This window comes from Marmota flaviventris, chromosome 4, assembly GCF_047511675.1.
Source record: "Marmota flaviventris isolate mMarFla1 chromosome 4, mMarFla1.hap1, whole genome shotgun sequence".
Taxonomy (NCBI): domain Eukaryota; kingdom Metazoa; phylum Chordata; class Mammalia; order Rodentia; family Sciuridae; genus Marmota; species Marmota flaviventris.
In genome coordinates this window covers 105,469,861-105,494,889 of record NC_092501.1, presented here as the reverse complement: position 1 = coordinate 105,494,889, position 25,029 = coordinate 105,469,861, and the positions used below count along the sequence as shown (strand labels likewise).

At 36.3% G+C, this 25,029-nt stretch overlaps 1 protein-coding gene and 1 pseudogene across 2 annotated transcripts in view; one reads left to right on the top strand and one right to left on the bottom strand.

The window, feature by feature from the left end:
- Klhl1 (kelch like family member 1) overlaps window positions 1–25,029 on the bottom strand; it is a 377,975-nt gene that overhangs the window by 24,663 nt on the left and 328,283 nt on the right. For both annotated transcript variants that reach the window (XM_027938066.3, XM_027938067.3), the window contains one exon: window positions 19,600–19,762. In XM_027938066.3, coding sequence (XP_027793867.1) covers window positions 19,600–19,762 — 163 coding nt within the window. The remainder of the gene's footprint in view (window positions 1–19,599; window positions 19,763–25,029) is intronic.
- On the top strand, window positions 14,178–15,555 carry LOC114094875 (CDP-diacylglycerol--glycerol-3-phosphate 3-phosphatidyltransferase, mitochondrial pseudogene; annotated as a pseudogene).

The following is a 25,029-nucleotide window of genomic DNA, read 5'->3' as shown; positions in this document are numbered from 1 at the left end:
TAAAATATCAAACCTAAGGACATTTAATTAACAGTAGAAAATACATTGGACTTTTCTGCACAAAAGTACTTGAAAAGGAAATTAGAAATTGCAATGCATATAAAACACAATAACAATGTCCTTAATGATGGCTGTTTCCCAAGTCATCATTAAAACCATGAGATGTATTCCCACATTTGAAAAAAAAATGTATCATCGTGTACTTTATGAATATATGGAATCAATTGACCTCATCTACTTTCCACTTCTTGTAATCCAAACTAAGAATAAATGACTAACAACTAGAATGTAGCCTGGTATAGTGGCACATGCCTATAATCCTGTCAACTCAGTAGGCTGAGACCAGCCTCAGCAATTTAGTGAGATTCTGTCTCAAAATATGAATAAAACTTTAAATTTAAATTTAAATAATGGCCTGGATATTTGACTCAGTGGTAGTGCACTCTGAGTTCAATCCCTAGTACAAACAAACAAATAAAATTGTTTAGTTTTACATTATAGTTCTCGAGAACTATAATGTAAAACTAAACAATATTATTCTAATTAACTCTTAACATTTTAAAAACAACCATAGCATAGAAATAATATACTCTTAGCAGTTAGGATGAATTCTCCAATATGCACACTGACTGTCATAAAAAATGATCTAAGGTTATCATCCCTCACTCACTATGTATTTCCTCATAGACTGATTCCCTGCTTTCTTTCACTAAGACAACAAATTAGATGTTGAGAGTCTGAAGAGCCAAGAAGAGTCTAATGCTGCAAGTAAATACTCTGACAACATAGGAAGTGGCATCTGACAGTTTCATAGCAAGAGAGGAAAGGTGACATTTCAAGTTAGAGTTGAAAGATGAGTAACAATTTGTAACATAAAGAAAAAAGGAGGAAGCATTACGTACAGGGAAAGCTTATGTGTAAAGACAAGGGTCATGAAAGGTCATAGCCAGTGATATATAAAGATTGGCAGATATATCATTCTTATGGAAGTGGTGATAGTGAAGAACAGGAAGAGATGCAGCTGGTAGGATGAAAAGATTAGACTGAGAATAAAAGGAGTTTTATGTTAAGCTATGGAGTTGTGATTTCATTCTTAGGCAACGAGAAAAGGACAGAAATACAACATTTTTAGGGGTCATTAGTTTCCTAGTTCAGCTTGTTACAAATATTGACCAGCATATACTTTGAATGCTAGGAACTGGCAGGAGATTCAAAAATATCCTTAAGTAAACTTTTTTAGAACTCTCCTGAAAATAGAAAAGAGTTGAGTTTTCCCTACTATTTTTCATAACTGTTTGGTCAGCACCTATAAGTTATGTTTTATAGTTTTAATCAGTTTTACACAGTGTTTAGACACCAAGTTTCAGTGCCTTGATACCTACTTATCCAAGATAATACTACTCTGGTATATATAATACTATTCTAGTATGAACTATACAGCAGTTCTAGGAAATACATCTTATATTCAGTAAGCTGTGTCCAAATCTGTATTAAAGTGGCTTTGTGCTGGGGAATGGTGTTACTTATCTGTAATCCCAGTGACTTAGAGGCTAAAATAGGAGGATCACAAGTTCAAGGCCAGCCTCAGTAACTTAGAGAAACCCTAAGCAACTTAATGAATCCCTGTCTCAACATAAAGAAATAAATTAACAAATAAATAAATAAAAAGAAAGAAAGAAGAAAAAGTGCTGAGCTATAGTTCAGAAGTAAATTATCCCTAGGGTAAATCCCCAGTACTCTCCCCCAAAACAACAACAACAATAATAAAAACACCAACAACAACGGAATATGATTTTGCAGATGTTAAGGCCCAGGATACTTTTTACTTTTTCTTTTTTTGGGGTACCAGGGATTGAACTCAGGGCACTCAACCACTGAGCCAATCCTATTTTGTATTTTATTTGATGACAGGGTCTCACTGAGGTGCTTAGCATCTCGCTTTCAAAGCCAGCTAAGGCTGGCTTTGAACTTGAGATCCTCCTGCCTCAGCCTACCAAGCTGCTGGGATTACAGGCATATGCCATTGCATCCAGCTTCACTTTAAATTACATAAACTCTAGAGTATGACTCTATCAATAATGTGATGATTCTGAGATTTTTAACCCCACAAGTTATACAAGCTAGGAAGTTATAGTTTCAGATGCTGGAAGAAGTCATAGTCTCCTGGTCCCAGAGAAATGCCTTCATCACTTACAGTACAATAGGCAACATGAGTTTCATGTTCGTGTTGCTTTCCCTTGACCCCAAAGGCCCTCCAGGGTGATTCACAGAGATTGAGGCAAACACTGCACATATAATGAGTCTATTTCACTTTTAAGAAATCTCAAATTTAGGAAGGGCTATTTTTTAAAGAGAGTTGCCAGCAAATCTACTTGAACTTTGTCCTGAAGGGAGATATTATTATTATTCAAGGAACAAAGCTGCTCTCAGCTGTAAAGGAAGACATTATTTCCCCATCTTTTATTGATGTTAGACATACAAATATCCTTGGAAATATGGTGTAAATAAAAATTGTCAAAATTTCTTGCTTGGAAAATATGCAGAAATGTTAAAACTCCATGGAGATTTGTCCACTAACCCCCTTGTCCTGAGCCATCATAGTCTCAGTTCAAATAGCTGGAGGAAGATGAGATGGAAGGAGAAGCACAATATTTCCTTTAAAAGTCTTTTATGGTGCACAACTTACTTCTCACATAAATTTTTCAGAGCTTAGATATATGATAATTCCTAACTGGTAAAATGTTGGAAAATATTCTTTTTATTGTAGGTGCCCTTATCCCTCAGAAATAATTGGTGTTTATAATATCATATAAAAAGGAGTAAATGAGAATTGGAAGACAATTAGAAGTTTCTACCAGAAAATTTTCCAGCCCTATGCGCCATTGTGAAATTGTATTTACTGTATCCTAGGTAACTTTTTACTAAATGTGTAGGGTTATTTGTTCTCATCTCTCATTAATAAATGCAAGTATATCTCATTTGAAAGTATTCACTGATCTCACATTGTCTCGTTCCCTGAAATTTATAACTGCACTCTGGGTAAAATTATTTATTATTTTGCATATTTTGCCAATCATACATACTTAAAGGGTGGCTATAGAAAAATTTTCCAAACCCTTTTCTAAATATTCAGAGATTTTGTTAATTAGCTTGTGGATTAAATACAATTTTTTACCCACTGTATTTCATTACTCAGAACAAAAGCTACCAGAATCTCACAATCCTGGTAGTGCAACACCTCTGAAACAACTCTCTAGATCCAGAATTCTGGTTCCTTTGTTTTCTAATCAATGGAAAATTCTTTAATCTAATCCCATGAGGAAGCTTTTAGAAACTGATGTTAGAGTACTTCTGCATTGCCTTTGTTATAGTTAAAGCTTTGTCCCAGGGTTTCATAAACTGACTTCCAGACCACTCACGTATAATCGAATCAAGCCTTTATTGAAGCACACCGGTGGTGGCTGACCAGAACATAAAGCTGTTCCCCTGATCAGCCCCGAACAATTGCAAGAGCACTCCTTATAAGCCTGAAAACCGCAAAAGGGATGTTCAGGGGTCTAGCCAATGCAAGCAAGCCAGGTTACAGAAGCAGGACGACAGTGCAGTCAAGCAGAGGGAAGCCTAACCAATCACAGTTAGCCCAGTCACCCCGGTTATAGGAACAGAGCACCGTTACCCTAGTTACAGAAACAATACCTCATTAGGTAGTTCCGTGTTCTTAAAGGTTTTTATAGCAAAAGGAAAAGAACATCTTGCTCCAGTCATGACTCTTCTACTTGGCATGGTTGTTTTACAGGATGAAGTCATAAAACAAAATGGAGTCACATTTGCTCCTACTATCACACCTTTCAGTAAACTTTTTCATGCAAGGTACTTGTTAGAGCCCCTGACAGGGCAGTGAGCAGGATTTCATGAAGTCTGCAACAGGTTATATGATGGCTTTTGTTCCTGCTTACCAAGAAATATTGGTACATGTTGTAAACTCAGCCTGAAACTTGCTGCCATTATAACATACAGGTTAATAAACAAAGTTATGGGTTGAAGCCTAATACAGAACATCAAACTTTAATTATTACCCCTTATTTACTAACATAATTTGACAATTATAGATATGCAAATTAATGTAAGTAAATTCACCACATCCCCAAACTTAGTAAAATTCACCAACCTAAAACCTGGTAGATGGACACATCATTCTTCTTTCACGGTCCTTGTCAACTCCCTCTTTCCACCTATTAGAATCATGCAGCTTCCCTTTTCTTTTGTGGCTATTCCCTGTTTCCTCTAATATGATGTTAGCTCCTTGAGGGCAGACCTTGAGTTATTTTCTTTGGTATATTGCCATAAGCTGTACCTGTTTGTGCAATTTGAATAAATAAATAACATCATGGTTTCCCATTTTAGAAAAATGAAGATTTATCTATAAAAACTACTTAATGAAAAAAAGCTCCTCTTTAGGTTCTATTGAAACAAGATTTTGACATATGGCAGTGAAAAGTATTAACCATGTCTCTTGTGAACACAAAAGAAAGATAAATTTAAATTATGTGAATTAGAAAGGGGTTCATGGAAAAATCAAAGCCTAAACTAGGCTTTGGATGGTCAAAAATACTGTAAATATTTCCATTTAGGATTTAAGCAGAATAAATCTTAACATATATATTTAATATTTCTTGACACGATGTTCTCAAGTGCAATAAAATGAGTCTTATTAGTATTGATCTTACCACAGGGAATTTAGTGCACTTGAGGGACTAGAGATATATTAGGTTATTGGCCTAGAGAGTTTTCAAATGTAAGCAACTTATATTTGAAGCAAACATTTGATCAGGTGAACATCTGAAGAAAGGAACTAAGTTGTTTTAGTCAGATTTTTCACTGCTGTGACTAAAGGATCTGACCAGAACAACTATAGAGGAGGAGAGTCTCTTTGAGGGCTAAAAGTTTCAGAGGTCTTAGTCCATAGAAGTCTGGATCCATTGCTTGGGGCTCAAGGCGAGGCTAAACATCATGGTGGGAGAGTGTGGTGGAGGGAATCAGCTCACACTGTGATCAGGAAGCAGAGAGTCCACTTGCCAGATACAAATATATACCCAAAGCCATGCCCCAATTCCCATCTCCTCCAGCCACACCCTACTACTTCAGTTACCACTCAGTTAATCCCTATCAGGGGATTAAATCACTGATTGGGTTATGACTCTTACAACCCAATCATGTCTCCTCTGAACCTTCTTGCACTGTGCCACATGTGAGTTTTGGGGGTATATCTGACATCCAAACCATAACATAAGTGGATGGTGGGAAGAGGTCAGTGCAGTTACTGCTGTTAAAAGAAAAGTGGGGGCAGAATCCAGGCAGAAAGATGAGTATATGAAAAGGCAAACGTGTGTGAGCAAAGTGTGTTCAGGGAATCTGAACAATTCAAGTAGAGCTGGGATAGCAGGTGGTTGTAAGGCAGATAATGAGAATGACAACTGGATAAGAAAAGAGTGGTCTGTATCTAAGGCATCACATTTCAGACTGAGAAGTCTGAAAGCAACTATGCTAAGTGTGAGAAGTAGAATGAATTGTTTGCTGTTGCTATACTCTGTAGTTCTAAAGCATGATTTATCAAGAAATATTGCAATATATCTTAGCCAGTCTACTATTGTAATGGGAGTCTAATAATTTTATAGTATCTTTAGCAATTATAAATTATTTTTTAACTACAGCAAATAGTTACAAAATTAAAATGGAGCCATGTCACTGCCCTTTTAACATTTCACAACATCTTTACCTTGGCCTGTGGCTGCTATATGACCTGGAGCATGCCTTTCAGTCCAATTGTTTCTGTCCACTCTCTCGCATCATGTCCCAGGAAAGATTTTCTAACTTTTGTTTGCATTTCATACTCAGAAACATGACACAAATTGATTTTCCTCGTTGGAATGTTTCCTTGTTGGAAATCTGATATCCATAAAGCCCTGGCTGAAAAACCATTTCTTCTAGTAGAGAAATCATAAATTTCCTGAGTTCATTAGTAGCCAGAAGTGATTCAGTAAATGAACACACTATTTTTTTTCTTTCTCTTCTTTTATAGATGTGTGAGACTAAGAGTAAATATCATACAATTTGGGGTTTCAGATTTAAGAAAAAAGAATACCAAAACTTGAATATAAAAATAGAAATAGAAGGGCTGGGGTTATGGCTCAGCGGTAGAGCACTCGCCTAGCACCTGTGAGGCCCTGGGTTCCATTCTCAGCACCACATAAAAACAAACAAATAAAATAAAGGTTTGTGTCCAACTACAACTGAAAAATAAATATTTTTTAAAAAAAGAAATAGAGTATTTAAGGCATCATACAAGTGCCTGTCCATATGGCTTTAGGCATCATGCTCGATATTGGAACATTATAAAAAAAATACACATCGATTCCTACAGAACATAAATGGCACAGCTTCATGAGTATTATTAACATGAGAGTCTGAGTGAATGAATGAGTTGGTTTTGGGATAGTGAATCATGAAATGGTTGTGTTGTTTTTATATTTTCCAAGTGTGTCAAATCATTATTAAAATTCAGGCCTACCTGTGGGTATCTTCAGATAATATATCAGTATCTGTGTATGAGCTAACTTAAGGGGAAAAAACTAAAAAAAAAAAACAAAAAACAAAAAACAAAAAATCCACCCCCCCCCAAAAAAAAAAAAAAGAAAACAAAACAAAACAAAAAACCCAGAAAGATCTTCTAGCTTCAATGTAAAATTTGAAGAAAGCATGCCAAGGCAGGAATCAAAGAAGAAACTAAAAAGAATCCCTAATGCATACATTGTCTGGTGAGTCTGAAATTATAACCAATCACCATAACACACTGTCTATTCACTGGTTTGCTATATTTTCCTTATTCACCAAATAAGTTTTCAGCTGTGCTGGCCTAAGAAGATATATCTACTCCTTAGCTTACTCCATCTTATTGGGATACTGACCAAAAAGTTTCATGAAATCAATCTAATTTTGCTTTTGAATCCATCAGAACACATTTATCAATTTTAAGCCCTAAGCCAATTTCATAGTTTTCCACAACAAATGGTATCAAAATAACCTCAACTTAGGAGGACTGTGCATTGTTTTTATTAATCTTAATTGGAAAAATTGTTTTAAAAATATTCAGAAAAACATCAGCAAGGTTAGAATGACACATTAGTGATATGATATACGAAAAAAAAAAAAAAAAAAAAAAAAAAAAAAACAAGAAGAAAAATTCCCGTCAGCAGAATCAAGGCAGGGGGGCGGGGGGAAGAAAAAGTCAGAAGGTGATATGGTGATGTGAAACAATTTTCTGCTCTGGGTCTGAAGTGAAAAAGGTCACCCTCTCATGATTATGCTTCTGTGTGAATAACACAGGAAAAGCACACAGGCCTTAAGAGACACTCATCAAACCATAGAATGTTGAGGCTATTAAATCACACTTCAGATATGGGAATAGATGCCAAATTAGAGCCATGCTATTTTGATTTAAAGTAAACAGATGATATAAAGTAAAAAATAAAATAATGAAAAGTGTTTTCATAAAATAAGATCCAACTTTGGGATAATTTACTTAGTTAAAATGCAAATAATTTCAAGAATGTAAACTTCAAATAGTATTAGCATCATATTTTAATATCTGGCATGAAATAAACAGAATTTCTAAAGCTATTATATATCCTAGGTAACCAATACACAACCTGTAAAATGAATTCATTTGAATGCCTAGAAAATATAAAAGTGGCATTAGAAAAAACTAGATGGAAAACTGGTTATAATGATGTGTGAGTACTTGCCATTATATTCTCCATTAAATATCATATTCTGTTTATTTCTGATTAATATTGGAAAATACAACAAAATACACATATATTAATATGTTTCAAAATAAAGTTATAAGAAAGTATTACAAAGCCATAATAGAAGGTAATCATTAAAATAATCTAGAATAAGATAAGTAATATATTAAAATATTAATGTGTGTATTCATTACACAATAACATGATGAATTAATATAATGATGAAGCAAGGAGGCTTTATAAAATCCATGTATCCATTTTAATTCCTTCTGATAGATATCACTATTTCTAGGAAGCTTGTACAATTATTTTTATGTAGCATCCTATCACTATGGGATCATTAGGATGCATGTACTTTTAATTCCTTTTCACTCCTATGCATCAACTTTCCAGAAATGGTGATGGTAGAATTTTGGGGTTTCCTCAAAAATTGTAGCCAAAAGAAATCTTTCAGTAATATTCAGAAATATTATTCCATATTGAGGATGCTACAAGTGGAAGGTTTGAAAGAGAAAAATATATAGTAGAAAATAAGTCTGATCAAACACAAAAAGAAATTAAAGGGACAGGTTGCTATCAGTTTGATACCCATGATTCTGGTCAATTTTTCCTTTCTTACCTAATAGATTTTGAAAATAATAGAAGATCAATATTAAATAATCAGCTAGCAATATATTTGAGAGTAGATTTTTGACAGCAATTAAATCTACTGTGAAAAAGAAATTAAGGGTTCTAAATGCTCAATGGTAGGACATAAAAAGCACATAAGAAAACAGAACAGAGTACAACATAGCAAGTGTACATCTTTTGATAAAATAAAAACATCCTGCAGTATGGTTTAGATATGTGTCTTCCAAAAGCTCATGTGTAAGATATTGCAAGAAGGTTTAGAAATGAAATGATTGGGTTAGAAGATCCTTAACCCAGTCAGTGCACTAATCCTGTTAGGGATTAACTGAGTGGTAACTGTAGACAGGTAGGTTATTGCTGGGTTGCCGCAGTCTGGCTGGGCACAAATAACCAGGAGGTGACAAGTGACTTGAAGGTTGAAACTGGAACTGCTTTTTGCGGGAAAACTCAACGGGAACTGAGCGGGAACTCAAGGTAGCGGGCACCCAAAGTAGCAGGAGCCGCTTTATTGCGGGACACTAGAGGTATATATACCTAACTGATTACACACAGCTTGACTCAATTAGCATCATCTAGATACAGCAGTCAGCCAATAAGGAATCCCTCTATCTTAATGGCTTGGTGGCGTTGTTTCACAAACCACTCCTCCTGGCAAACTGCCAGGCACCATCTTGACTTGGTTGCAGCCCTCAACACTGGGCCTCTGGAAGCATACCTTTGGGGTATATATTTTGTCCTTGTTGAGTAGAGTTCTTGTTCTGCTTCCTAATGGCCATGTTCTGACCTGCTTTCCTCCTCCCTCTTCTGCCACGATGTTCTGCCTCACCTCAAGCCCTGAGGAATGGAGCTGGCCTTCTACGGACTAACATCTCTGAAACTATGAGCCACCAAATAAACTTTTTCTCCTCTAAAATTGTTTTTGTCATTTGATTGTTCACAGCAGTGAAAACACTGACTAAAACACTTATTCTCTGAGCAAAAATACATGTATTATAACCCCAAATATTTAAGAAAATGTACATTTGGTGATATAGGAGAATTCTTAAGATGACATAAGTTACTGTTAATTGAAAAAAATAAGAATAAAGTAGATAGTAAGGAGATGAGTTCAAGATTATGTAGAGAAACTTAAGAGAAAAATTTTGCCTACATTAGAAATAATAAATATTATAAACAAATTTATGCTGCTTGAACTACAATGTTGAAGAAAAACAATCCCCAGGTTAAGTGGAAAAGAAAGAAAATATTTCAAAACAAAAGACACTTAGGGTAAAGAAATCAGTGTTCAAACCCTCTACCAATATACATGCACACTGTTAGTCAGCTTTCCTTTGTTGTGAGCTCATACCTAATAATTGGTGGGAGTGGGAGTGGGAGCAGGAGAAGGAGCAGAAGCAAGGGGCAGGGGACAAGATTAAATCCCTGAGGGAATGTCCTCAAGGTCCCACTCCCTCTATCTTCCTACAGTTTCTACCACTTCCTAATAATCTTCAGCTCTGAGTCCCTCCATAGATGAATCCATCAATGAGGTCAATTACTTCCCCAAATTCCCATATCTGAACATTGCTGCACAGTGAAGAAAATCTTCAACACATGAAACTTTGGGAACATTCCTGATCCAAATCATAATACATGTTAAATGTAATGTATATATTTATATATGTATTCATGTGCATGTGTATGTGTGTGTATGTGTGTCTATGTGTATAACAAACCAAAGAGCTGAAAATAATAGGAAAGTAATTAACAAGTCACAGTAGACAGAAACTTCCTTGAGCAGAAGAAAGACATGGTTGAGAATCCACTGTTAAGAAAGACAAGATTGAGATTATTAAAGTGGATCTTCAAGAATTAACTTTCAAAAATGAAAAGTAGTCATCTGATTATACCATGGACTATACTTTTAATTTCGAGATAGATATGACAATTTTTTTTTACCTGTTGTCTTTCTGATTCCACACCCTCTTTGTTATTCTCAGCTTTTGAGTGGAGGCTTTGCTTCCTGATTTGTTGTTAGAATTTGATAATACAGGGTGATAGAGAGACTAAAAGTCTAGGGAAGAGAAACAGTTTTGCTCCATTTTGTTTGTTTCAGGTTTCTGTGAGTGTCGACTCACCCATTCTTCACCCCAGCAAGTCTCTGTTTAACATTAGTTTCATTTAGTTTGCAACAGAATTAATCTCATTGAGACAACTCAGTGTCATTAACATCAGCAAACTGGGACCCTCTCCTGAGCACTCTGGGTCCCAGGACAAGGGGACCCTCTACCATGCTGAGGCATTGACTCCAGATAATAGTGACCCAGTCTCAAATGTCTTGAGTTTGTGTTACATCTGGCCCTTCCTCCAAATTCTAAATCTTAATGATTTCAATGTCTTCTTTCAGTTCTCCCGTCTAGGGGAACACTGTGATATAGTATTCTCTTCTAGATCTTTAAGTTGACTAATTTTTATTTATATTTAACAAATCTTCACATTAAATTATCATTGTTTAGCCTAACTGATAAAAGGTCTGATTTCTGTCTTTTAATGAAAAATTTAACAACATAGATATCAATGAGAATCAAGGTGTGAGTTGTGAAAACATGTATAAATGATAAAAGAACACTGGATTTAAACACACCCCATCACCAAAAAACAAAGAAACCAAAAACAGGCTCTGTAGCACATATAACTGCTGGGTCAGTTTGACATGGCTAAGGAACAAAGCACGAGGCAACCCACCAATCTGGCACCAACAGAACCACCTGTCAATCAGTGGGGTCTTCTGACCAATCCCAGATCTCAGCAAGCTCCCCCGACCAACCTCAGTAGGACAAGGGACTCTAAAAACCTCCCTTTCCTGTTCCAAGCCCTCCCTTCCTGCCCTAAACCCAATAAAAATTCTAATCTGGCTGGGCCCAGTAGCGATTCGCCTGACCCACCCTGTTGGTCTGGAGGGTCTCCTCCCTGGGAGCAAATCTCAATAAAGCCTTGTTCAGCAACCTTTTAATCTGCCTCCTTTTGGTCACTGGTGCCTGACCTTACAATAACTGTAATTCCATCAACTTAGAAGGCCAAGACAGAAAGATTGTGAATTCAACCAGCCTTGGCAATTTAGTGAGCCCCCTTTCTCAAAATAAAAAATAAAATGGCTGGAAATTTGGCTCCGAAAATAGTAGCAGAAAGAATAATAGTGAAATGAGTTCATCAATTCAGAAAGAATTAATATCCAGAATATATGAGGAACTCCACAAACCAAACCCCACCCACCCCCAAAAAAAAGAACACAGGAAAAAGACTATAGCATACAGTTCTAAAAAAAAAAAAAGGTATGTAATGGATAATATATATACTAAAGATGTTCAGTTTCATATATTAGAGAATATGGATTGTTTGGTTGTTTGTTATTTTGGCCTGGTTCTTTTTGCAGAAAGCAGCGTTTCTCGGCACAGTCCTTGTTACTGACATCTCTTAATTCCTGGAGTCTCCATTTAGGCTTCAGCTTCACCTTCACAGCTTAATGCATCACACTTTCAGGGGCAGCCCACAGGGATTCTGACCCTGCTACACTCCCTGGCTAACTGGCTTTTTAAAAATCTTGGTGGATGCACTCATGACCCCTTAACTCCAGAATCCTGCATTCCAGCAGAACCTGCAAAACTTTGATAATGGCAAGGCTACTGCCAGTTTGCTTAGTAGACGGGCCTTCTGGGATCATGGCTGCAACAGCTCCTGAGTGCCTGGGAAACTAAGAATGGAGAAACAACTTGCTAGGTATCCCTGTGCAGACAGGATGTCCCCAGAATCTTTTCTCAAGAAATTTTACCTTCAGCCTTCTTGAACTTTCAATGGGTATGGTCTTGGCAAATTCCTGAAAATGCCTTCAAGCCATCTTTCCTACAGTCTCTGTACAAAATACTTCAGTGACTGTGACTGTAATCTCTTCAACAACTGCCTTTCCCAGGTTCCAGTTTTACATGCATTTTTCTGGCCAAAGTGCAAGTTTTAAAATCCTTTAGCTCTGCTTTCTGATTCTGATTCTCACAGTAAACTTTTGAGTAAAGCTGTCAGCAAGATCCTTCCACTGACTGAATGCTGAGATGCCTTGAAATTTCTTCTGTCAGACTGGTTTGTCCCTCACCTTTAAATTTGTCCTCACACAAAGTCTCAGGACATGGGCAAAACTTAAAAAATGTTCATTGCCAGAATGTAATACAAATGACCTCTAGTAAATTCCTAATAGAATCCTTATTTCCTGCGGAAACCTCATGAGCACTGTCTTCACCATCAGCATTCTAAATCTTCTGAGCTTCCACTAGAATTGCACATTAAGCTCTACTTATAAAATTAAAAGGCTTCTCCAGCCTGTATCTTTAAACTCTCTGAGCTCCTCCCACAAACACACTCCAAAGACTTCTGCACCTTGTGGTCAAATTAGTCATAGAAACAACCCTTTACTTGGTCCCAATTTCTGTGTTAATTACCTTTGTCTTGCTGTGACCAAAACATCTGACAAGAATGATTCAGGGGAGGAAAAGTCTATTTTGGCTTATTTTGGCTTTGGTTTCAGAGGTGTAGTCCATGGTGGGCTGAATCCATTACACCAGGTAAGGCAGATCATCATGGCAGAGAGTGTGGCAAAAGAAGGTAGCTCAGGTCATGGTGGCCAGGAAGAAGAAAGAAATATAGAAAATGGGGCAGAAGGAAATATTAACCCATTCAAGGAACACCCTAGTGACCCACCTCCTCTAGCCATACCCCACCTGCCTACAGTTACCCTGGGATAAGTCCAGTTCAAATTAGGATGGCCTGATCAAGTTACAGCTCTCACAATCCAGTCATTTCACCTCTGAACATTTCTGCATTAATATAAGAGCCTTGGGGGACATCTCATATCCATATCATGACAACTATAAAGACTAAAATTTCAGTTATAGGTCTTCACCCAGCTCAAATGTATAGATGTGCCAGGAAATATGCAAGGATATTCAGCATTCTTATTAGTAAGAAGTAGAAAGTAATAAAATATTCAGCTATATCCAGTAGTTGAGTATAGAAAAATGAATAAATAACATTTTGGGATACTAATAAAAAAGAATAAACCACAAAGACCATTATTAGTATCATCTTTTATTAAGTTTTGAATTTTTAGACATAATCAATAGAACTCTGGCAAGTAGAAATTAATGATAAAGAAAACAAATAAAGCACGCATAGCTTCTGTATATGCTCAATGTTGACTAAAAACAAAAATAAAACCAAATAATGACATTGACAAAAAGCTAATACAAGATTAAATTAGCAATAAGGCTAATGTATACAAATTAAAAATTCAGGAGTATAATAACAATATAAAAGGATATACGTGAATTGATAATTATTACTGGTCATTAAATAAGAAGCAACATATAACCGCTATCTGTAAACCTTAGAATTTCAGTAAAAAAAAAAAAAATTAAAGGAAATAAATTTTAAAATGTACACAAAATTTCCACCATAATTTCTTTCTGCTGCTCAAGAAACTATACTTCTCCAGTCATCATATCTGTGGCCCTGGTGCTCTGGAGGCAACTGCTGGGCCTGCTGCTGCTGGGCGAGCTCCAGGCTGGCAGTGCTCCTGGGGCACCTCTTGGACTACATTGGCAAGAGCTGGGACGTGGACCCCTGGCTCAGATTGCCATGGCTGCTATTTGTTCCCTTACTATCTCCAGCTGTCCCCCAGGTCACCTTCCCACATTGGTACCTGTGTCCAGAGTGTGAATGAGGAGTCTGGTTCCAGAGTTTGGCATCTGTAGCTCTCCTGTCAGGGTGAGTCCTCCCCAGCAGAGTTATTCCAGCTCATGAAGGGGCAGATAAAAAGAGTCAGGTTGTGATGACACACTTCTACTTGAGAACAAGTCCTTTAGAGCAGAAGCTGGTGAGGTACCTGGAGAGTACTCTACAAAAGTCTCTTCAAGTGAAGTTTCTGTTCAACCTCAAGGTCTGCATTCTCCTGGATTTCACCTGGGGCTCAAGAGCAAGAACAACTCTGCACAATCCTGCTCCAGCTTCTGCATTTCTAGAGCAAGTCCATGTCTTCCTCTTCTATGCATGGAAACTCTATGGGCTTCTCTGGTTCCTTGTCAATGAGCTCTTTAACAAGATTGTTGGCCTCCAGCACATCAAGGCGTACCTCTTGATAGATAAAACTGCCATTTTCAGTGATGCAAACCTGAGTGACTCCTACTTCTCCAGGACCTCTACATGTTCTTGTATGACTAAGCAGAAATTAGTGACTTCCTCACAGATCTAGTGGACACGAAGGGGGTTGATTCCCCGCAGCTGCAGGGGGATAAAATGGTGCAGATGGTGGATAGGATGATGCATCCTTACTAAGGTGACTGGGACTGGGCTGTGTAGTAAAAGGTGGCCAATAAGTGGGTCATGGATGTGATCCATTCAGCTCAGACCTGCCAGCAGATGCTGCATGCCTAAACCTTCCACAGGGACTCCTTTTGACCCAGGAGGCAGTAGCAACTGGTGATCAAAGACCCATACCCAACACCTGGATTTATCCATTGATACGGAAGAAGCCCTTTGAGATACAGATTGATGAGATTGTCACAGAAACCCTGCTGACGAAGATTGCACCATGTGTTGAGGTCTACCTTACTACAGGCTACTGCAATCTGACCCAGGCCTACAAGGACATGATCTTGGGCATACAGGCAAAGTACTAAATCCTGCTGGCCTCTCCAGAGGTGAATGATTTCTTTGGAGCCAAAGAAGTGGCAGGTGCACCCTGAGCAGTAATTCTTCAGCAGGTATGTAGCCTGAGGCAATAGAAGCAGGTCCAATTACAGGACAACTAGTAGAGGAACTGGAAGTTTCATCCCAAAGGCCTGTATCTGGCAGACGGCAGCTTTCCCTGTCTTATGCTGATTGGTTCTAATTTTGGGTATAAGTCAGTTTACTTGGGCCTGGAGGCTGAGATTATCACTGTTACAGAGAAGTGAGTCCTACAGCAGCAGTTTCACCAAGAGCAAGAGCAGCTCTATTTGCAATCAGGTGTGGTATCCTCACCACTATCTAGCCACTGTGTTAGCAGGTGAAGCTGTGGGTGAAGATGGTGACTTGGCTGATAAAGATCTTCTTCTGAGGACATCAGAAATAGTCTTGATGAAGATGACAGGCCTGATGGGTATCAGCTCCTTCAGCCAGACTTGAACAATGTCTCTAGTCTGGTTGTTCCTGTGAGCTGTTGCAGGGACAGCATGGCCAAGGGTCAGGGAAGCCCTGGCAAAGCCAACTGGTCTGTTGTGTTGCCATAAGGGAAGAGGCCTGCAGGAAGTGGCTTGACCTTGTACCTATCCCTTACTAGGAGACCAGTGCTCCTCAGAACCCTATAGAGTTCAGGCCAGGTGCCCAGGGGCAAGACTAGGAGGCATAAACAGAGGACTTGGCAGGCAATCACATGCATCTTGTGACTGACCCTTGCATCTCTTTCTGCACTGAGGAACAGCTCTGCACTAACTTGGATTCCATGTGTTTAAATTTGTGGTGTTTTTCTGAGCTTCCTCTGTCAGCATTCTTAATTCCAATGGCAAGAAATCATAACTCCAGGTGAAAATTATAAAGTTCTCTGACTCCCTCACAGAGAAAAACATAATTCTTCATACATAATGTTTCATACTGTTATGCAGATCAAATATTAAAATTGATTATTTAATTATTATCAATTATTAAACACTCTCACTCACATCTTGTGCAGGTGGTGGAAATGGGGTTCCCCTCGGTGGAATGGGCTGGCTGACAAATGAAAGCTATGAAAAATACAATGATGAAAAAACCAAAGGACACAGACAAGAGTTTCAAAAGCACGGACAGGATGGGCAAGCCAATAAGATAGATCAAGCTTCTATACACTGGCAAAATGGGTCTGTGCCTGCTTTATTTATATAGGAAAACATCAAAGGCCTTCCATAGAATGTTCTTCACCAAAAAAGGTTAAAGGTGGGCTGTCCAGTTCCCAGTGGGTTACGCCTATCTCCGGAGCTACTATGAGGGATCTTCCTAGTAGAGCAGAGATAAAGCTCATGCACATTGGGCAATGTATTGCTGTGGGAGAGCCATGGATAGTTCACAATGCCAAACCTAAATCTCCATGGCTACCATACCAAGAGAAGACCCACATGTAATTCCCGGATGGCTTCCTGCAATATACAATAAGATATTGCCTTTAACATCACATAGCATATGCATCTTAAATGATAAATGACATCACAGACTATATCCATTAAAAATGTTTGATAATTAGAAAACATAGATAAGGATACCTGGTATAACAACTATGTATGATACTACTCTAAAAAGAAAAGTAATACAACAAAAACAAATATAAATATTAAGAAATCAGAGATAATGTTTTACTAGTTTACTGTATATTTATCTTCCTAGAAATCATTATCATAAATTAAAAAACAGAATTAACATCTTCATTTAGTAAAATGACTATTATATGCATTATATAACTTCAATTTTGTAATTATTAATACACAAGTATATGAACAAATATGTAATACACAAGTATTCAAATATATAAATCAATGTGAATAACCTCAGAAAGAATAAACTATGCCAAATTCAAAACCACTAAAATATATAAAGTGTGATTTTGAAAGATAAAATTATGGCCATGTTCTCAGATGAAAGCATTGCAAATACAAGGCACCTACAATTTCCTCAAATTAATGTGTAAATATTTCTTCACAGGCAAAAATCCAATAGATTCCTTTGGGATGTGGCTTTTGAAGTATAAGAAGTTTATCTAAATTCAAATGAAATTATATAGAAGATAACCAACCAAGATAAAATAGGAAAAACAATAAATATAAAAGTGTATCTTATCTTTGAATTAAACAGAATGTAAAATGTAACATAAATGTGCATGTATGTGTATGTACACACATAGTGCTAATTCACTTTTTATTCCTAAAATAATATGACACTAGAATATAATTTAAGTATAAAGTAAACCTGAATGAAGCTTTCCTTAACAAACTATGAATAAAAATATAACTTGCTATAAACACATTAACATTGAATTTGTATGTCAATAATGTATAGAAGTTAGAAGAGAGAGGAAGTCAGCAAGATGGTGAAACAGACTTCCCATCATTCTTCCTCTAACAGGAACATCAAGGAAAATAACTTCACGAAGAGGTAAGAAACCTAGGTAAGAGATTATAACACCCAAATGTAGCACAGAAATAAGAAGTCATATCAAAAATGTAGAGAACAGATTTACATTGTCTATGCCCCATCCCCCAAACCCTAGGCAGTATCACATGAAGAGAAATACCCCTTAGAGGAGGAAGAAGGAAAGTGGAGATTGAACTTTGTCCCAGACACCAACAGGGGGCCTCCCCAAAGAAATCCCAGAGGCAGGCCAGCTTCCACTGACCCAGACTTCAGGCCACTACTCATGTACTGAGTCTTGATGCCTGAATTTTTGTGTCATGCTGGATTCCAAAGCTCCAGGAGGCCTGCAGGGTGCATGCAGTCTTCAGGTCTGCCATAACACCAGACCAACCCCAGAGATTATAGAAACGTGGGCTTTTTATCATTTCATAAGATATTTGGAGGCTACATTGCCAAAATTTGTTGGCAATATAGCCAACAAATTTTAAATATGTATTTCCTTTGGTCCAGTGAGTCTATTTCTAAGTATCATAGGATATAATTTTGGGGCCCAGAAATATATGTACAAATATGTTCAAGTTTATCTCTGCTTGCAATTCTGAAAAATTAGAAACGTAGATATTTAAGTATGAAATTATTTAATAAAAATTAATAGAGACTAGATACTTTTAGTTCAATTAATTTCTTAACAAAGAATAGACTGCTTCATAGCCATACAATGCTTATTTACAATTTATGTGAGAGAAGCAGTTTATTTTTTAACAATGTACCATAATAGTAGCTGTATTTTACACACAGTCACATATATTTTAAAAAGTATTTAAATTTTTAAAGACTTTAAGTAACTAAATTTGATAGAGGGATTCATTTAATATGCAGTCAGTAGATACAGATAATATTTATTATACCCAGGCATAATGAATAAGGCAGACAAAAATCTCAATACTATTAAATATATATGTTAGTAAAAAGAAACAGAGCAATAGCTTAAGTTATTTCAACAACAATGAGAAAACAGTTTGGAATATTCCACACAGTGTTCTCATTTAGGTAGGATTAGTTGTAGTAATTCTCCATGTGGACATTTTTGATGATACCTAAACAATGAGAAAGATCCAGGTACGTCAGTATTGATGTGAACAGCATCTCAGCAAGGAAATAAGCAAATTCAGAGTCCCTGAATTGAAGTTAGGCCTTGGCATATTTGAGTCACAGTTAATAGGGTAATCTGATGGAAGTGTAGTGAACAAAATAGAGTAGACAGGGATAACATCTAGTAGGTCCTCTTAGGTAAAGATTTGCATGGTATTGTAATTGCAAAGATATGTACTTAACAAAGAACTCACTTATTGTTACCATGTGTACAAGGATTTCTCTAGAAGCCTTAGCCAATAGACTGTAGGAGAAAGGTGTAAAGATACCTCTTTGAAAGTTTTTGCGATTGTCCAAGTAGGTGGTGCCATTGACTTTGCCTAGGACCACAGTTCTAACAGGGGAGAAAGGATCTGGAATTTATCAGACAAATGATATTAGGCAATGTACTCAGATATTTTTGCTTGTCATGCTTGGTGATGCTGCTAGTCTCTAGAGGGTTAAAGTCCAGGATGCTTCTAGTCTTCAATGCACAGGACATAACTCTACCTTCAACAAATTATTTTCTGGTACAAAATATCAACAGTGTTGATGTTGAGGATTCTAGGCTTAAATTCTCACTTAGGGTAACTTACCTATTTTTTTTTCCAGAAAGGTTATAAATAGTCTCATAAAATATATTTGACACTTCTCTAACCGGAAATTAAAGTAAAACATTTTTGGTTCCTGCTTATATGGAGAGAGCATTGGTCTTTATTTGTCAATTATCCAAGCAGACTAAACCTTAAAACATCAACAATTTAAAGTATTTAATTTTTTTTTACTGAATCAGTTTACTAATAGTTGTTTTAAAAATAAATTTTCATTTATTTTTTTTCCCAATAAGAAAATTAAAGAAAAATCTACTCACTTGCCATTCAATGATGCTACACCAACTGTGCTCCGAGCAATTGACATGCTGGCTACAAATGTCCACTGCTGACTCTGCGGATCCCACCTTTCCACTGTATTCAGATAGCTCCAGCCATCATGGCCTCCCACAGCATAAATAGGGCCTTCAAGCACCGTTACCCCTGAAACATGGGAGAAATGCATATTTGCTGGTAATTAACAATATCACACTATACACTTAAAAATCTGTTAAGATGTATGTGTTTTTCTGACAATATAATGAAAATTAAAACGAAAGACACTGAATGGATTTCTTCCACAGTGTAATTTTAAAAGTCAAATTAATAGTACAAAACTATGATCTCATTCATCATAGACTCCGGTTGATAAGAAACACTTGCAATATGGTAGAAACTATCCACTATTCATCTAATAATTCTATAAAAGTGAAAGCAAATTTAAACCAAAAATAAATATTATGACCTATAAGCTTTATAAAAGAAAAATGATTCTTTTATAACTATATGAAGAAAAATAATCTAAAAATCAGAGATGGTATCTTGTGCCTCTACTTATAAGGAATATAAGTACACTGCAACTGAAAGTTCTCTTATTTTCAGCAAAGTAATGTGAAAACAATGTAATATTATCAATTTGTATTTCATGCTGGTATTCTCTATGTGTTGGCTTACAATAACTTCATAGTAAACTTATTTGTAACTTAGAAAATATGACTTCCATCATATTATTAGCCAAAATCACTAACACAAGCAATCAAAATAAACAAAGTCATTATGAGTCATCAATGGGAGAATGTAATACAACTCCATTCACTGATTTTTCCAGTAAGTTTACTTCTTCATAAATAACTATTTAAACATTATGTTAATATTAACTGAAGTGATCTTGATTTTCTACAGATAAAATTATGGTGACGATTTCACAAAAGGATAAAGTTCATGCCTATTAAGAGCCCTGAGATGTCTGTAATTTTGCCCTACTTCCACACTGAATGGATTACCACAGCTTTATACATATTGATTGATAAGAAGACATGACTCCTGGGTCACAGAGGAAAGGCTATTTATTATTCTTAGCAACAGCAGTAGTCAAAGTATCACAGATTTGGGAAGTTTTTTTGTTTTTATTTTTACTCATTCCCCCTTCATTTCCCACAGGGTGACCAAAGAAGGTGAGTAAAGTGGACTTTTAATGTTTCCTTCTGCCAAATGAACTTTAGACAGTTTCTTCCTACCTCTCGAGCATTGAGAAAATTATTCTGTATTCATTTGAGATGTAAATCCTCCTGTAGATTTGTTACTATCTAAGACTGTCTTTCTCAAGGACCTCTGAAATGCCCTTAGCATTGAAGATAGTAGCTATATTATCTCCCGGTCTCCCTGGGTGGGGAGGAGCCTAACTTCATTAGCACTTTGCTCAAAATTATAGAACTACCTACCGATGTGAAAATAGGAAAAAAAGTTTGCTTTTCTTTTGTAAGGCCAATTAGTAAACAGATTTCCTAATATCCTGCTCTCCTTACCTCAGCTTTTAAAACATACCACTTGTGCTTTTTTTTTTTTTATTGGTTGTTCAAAACATTACAAAGCTCTTGACATATCATATTTCATACATTTGATTCAGGTGGGTTTTGAACTCCCAATTTTACCCCACATACAGATTGCAGAATCACGTCGGTTACACATCTACATTTTTACATAATGCCCTATTAGTAACTGTTGTATTCTGCTACCTTTCCTATCCTCTACTATCTCCCCTCCCCTCCCCTCCCATCTTCTCTCTCTACCCCATCTACTATAATTCATTTATCTCCTTATTTATTTTCCCATTCTCCTCACAACCTCTTATATGTAATTTTGTATAACAATGAGGATCTCCCTCCATTACCATGCAATTTCCCTTTTCTCTCCCTTTCCCTCCCACCTCATGTATCTGTTTAATGTTAATCTTTTCTTCCTGCTCTTCCTCCCTGCTTTGTTCTTAGTTGCTCTCATTATATCAAAGAAGACATTTGGTATTTGTTTTTTAGGGATTGGCTAGCTTCACTAAGCATAATCTGCTCTAGTGCCATCCATTTCCCTGCAAATTCCATGATTTTGTCTTTTTTTAGTGCTGTATAATACTCCATTGTGTATAAATGCCACATTTTTTTTTATCCATTCATCTATTGAAGGGCATCTGGGTTGGTTCCACAGTCTAGCGATTGTGAATTGTGCTGCTATGAACATCGATGTAGCAGTATCCCTGTAGTACGCTCTTTTAAGGTCTTCAGGGAATAGTCCGAGAAGGGCAATAGCTGGGTCAAATGGTGGTTCCATTCCCAGCTTTCCCAGGAATCTCCATACTGCTTTCCAAATTGGCCGCACCAGTTTGCAGTCCCACCAGCAATGTACAAGAGTACCCTTTTCCCCACATCCTCTCCAGCACTTGTTGTTGTTTGACTTCATAATGGCTGCCAATCTTACTGGAGTGAGATGGTATCTTAGGGTGGTTTTGATTTGCATTTCTCTGACTGCTAGTGATGGTGAGCATTTTTTCATGTACTTGTTGATTGATTGTATGTCCTCCTCTGAGAAGTGTCTGTTCAGGTCCTTGGCCCATTTGTTGATTGGGTTATTTGTTTTCTTATTGTTTAATTTTTTGAGTTCTTTGTATACTCTGGATATTAGGGCTCTGGAAATCCATATGCAACAAAATGAAACTGAATCCCCTCCTCTCGCCATGCACAAAAGTTAACTCAAAGTGGATCAAGGAGCTAGATATCAAATCAGAGACTCTACGTCTGATAGAAGAAAAAGTTGGCTCCGATCTACATATTGTGGGGTCGGGCTCCAAATTCCTTAATAGGACACCCATAGCACAAAAGTTAATAACAAGAATCAACAAATGGGACCTACTTAAACTGAAAAGTTTTTTCTCAGCAAGAGAAACAATGAGAGGTAAATAGGGAGCCTACATCATGGGAACAAATTTTTACTCCTCACACTTCAGATAGAGCCCTAATATCCAGAGTATACAAAGAACTCAAAAAATTAAACAATAAGAAAACAAATAACCCAATCAACAAATGGGCCAAGGACCTGAACAGACACTTCTCAGAGGAGGACATACAATCAATCAACAAGTACATGAAAAAATGCTCACCACCACTTGTGCTTTTAAAGCTGAGTTGAGCCTCAGTTCTCGCCTTTTTTCTGTATTGCAATAACCTACTTAAGTTTGCTTAGTACAATTTTTGCTTTGAGAAGTGTCAACTGAAGTCCCTGTGTGCAGAAGTTTGAATTACAGAACAGGAAACTAATTCATAATGGCCAATAAACATATATTTCCATTGTTCTGGAAAGAGACAATATCTTTATGCTTTTAAGCTAGACTGCTTTTTACTTTGGTGAAAAGGACTTTGTTTTCCTTATTATAATAACATCCTTTTAAATATAGCCCAGAAAAAAAAAGCAGTCAGTGACTTGACTTCAGAAATGTGCATACATATGAGAGACCCTAGGGAGAATTGTCTCCCAACACTGGTATGAAAACAAAATGATTTTTATTTATTTATTCATTCATTTAACCATTATTATTGAATGACTATTTTGTGTCAGGAATTGATATTGGTACTAAAGACACAAAGATGTAGAAAGCAGACAAAGTTCTGGACCTCAGTGGTCTCTGCAATTAGTCAATGAGTATTTAAGTGAAATGGAATAAGTGTATGATTCACAAGTAAGCCTGCTTCATATATACTACACAACTATATTGTAATAAAAAAGTACCTGACTAGAATAATAAATGCTGTTGTATGTACATTTAACTTATGAATCCTGTTTTAAATACACTAGCAAATAGGTATACATATAAAGGGCTAGAGCTCTTGATTGGTCATAGTAATCTAAAGTTTATGCCTTTTGACTTTAGATCTTGTTCTTCCATAGGTCACAGTAAGAAAGAGAATGGATGAGAAAATGGGAAGGCTGAGGCTATATACATAGATGTGGATAAAACTACATGGGCTTTTAGAGAAGTATATGTAGTTATTCACATGTATCAATAATAATTACATTTATTGAGATTGAAAATTAAATAATAATGAAGTTTTAAAAGTGATGCAAGAATCAATTTTTTATTGAGTATAGAATAAATGTACATTAGCATTTGAATAGTTTGTATTCTTCAGATTAGAACACACTAAAGATATGATATTTGTCAGAAAGGGCCACATCTTTAGCATGGCCTAATAAAGCTAACAAATTCTATTTTTTATTCTAAGCCCCCCCCCCCCCCCAACATTAAATGTTTATAAAAAAGAAGGACAAATTACTATAATACTTATTTTGTTTGTTTTAGAGCAAATGATTTGGTTGCAGTAGGGTGATGACAAGAAGGAAATTGCAGTTATCCAAAAGTAGAATTCGGTAGCTTGAACCTGTAGGTTTCAGTGCAAAAACACAAAAATAAAAATATTTGAGATATGTTCTAGGGATCTTGTTGTTGTAACTTGCTGAAAGACTGGTTGATTATATGAATAAGAAAGGTGAACCAAGAATAACTAAATCTATTAATCAACAGAAATTTTAGAGAGAAGAGGTTTGGAAACCATTTCAGAGGAAAATTTGAGAACCTTACTTTGATGCTTCATGTTTGAGGGAACTAAATAGGTGGCTTAATGTTTGTGTCTGAGATTCAAGTAATGTTGAAAATCCTGGCATATATTTTGGAGTAATCAACAGTTAAATGACATTTAATATTAAAGAATTTGAAATAATCAGTTAAGAAAACAACATGAAATAGACCAGAATCTAGCCCCATGTAGCCCCAATATTATTTAAAGAACAAAAAATAAGAGATGAAGAAGTGGAGTGTAGGTAGAAAGAAGCCAGAAGCTTTCAGTATTTAGAAAGCAAAGAGAAAATTTCCTGGTTACCTTGCTTTCTCTCTGGTATCCTCAAGAATTAGCTTTTCTCATTTTATTCAGCTTTTATTGTTATACATATTAGATGTCTTATTTAGAGCCAGATATTCCAAGACCAGAAATTAATTTTGTGTAATTTATATTTTAAATTTCCTTTTAATATGAATGTTTAATTATGTAATCAAATGTATTTGTCACCACCATTTTGTTTTGTTTATCTATGTGAAAGATTTTCATCTAGCTATATCATTTAATTAGGCAACTTTCTGATTCTATGTTGTAAATTCCTTACTACCAAAGTGGGACATAAATGTAGTAATGATTTCACAGTGTTATGGAGAGGATTACACAAATTAAGGTACATATAGCATTCAGAACAGAATCTGATACATTTGAACTCATTTGATTTTTAAAATTGTTTTTAGTTGTTGATAGACATTTATTTTATTTATTTATTCTTATGTGGTGCTGAGGATTGAACCCAGTGCCTCACACATGCTTGGCAAGCACTCTACCGCTGAG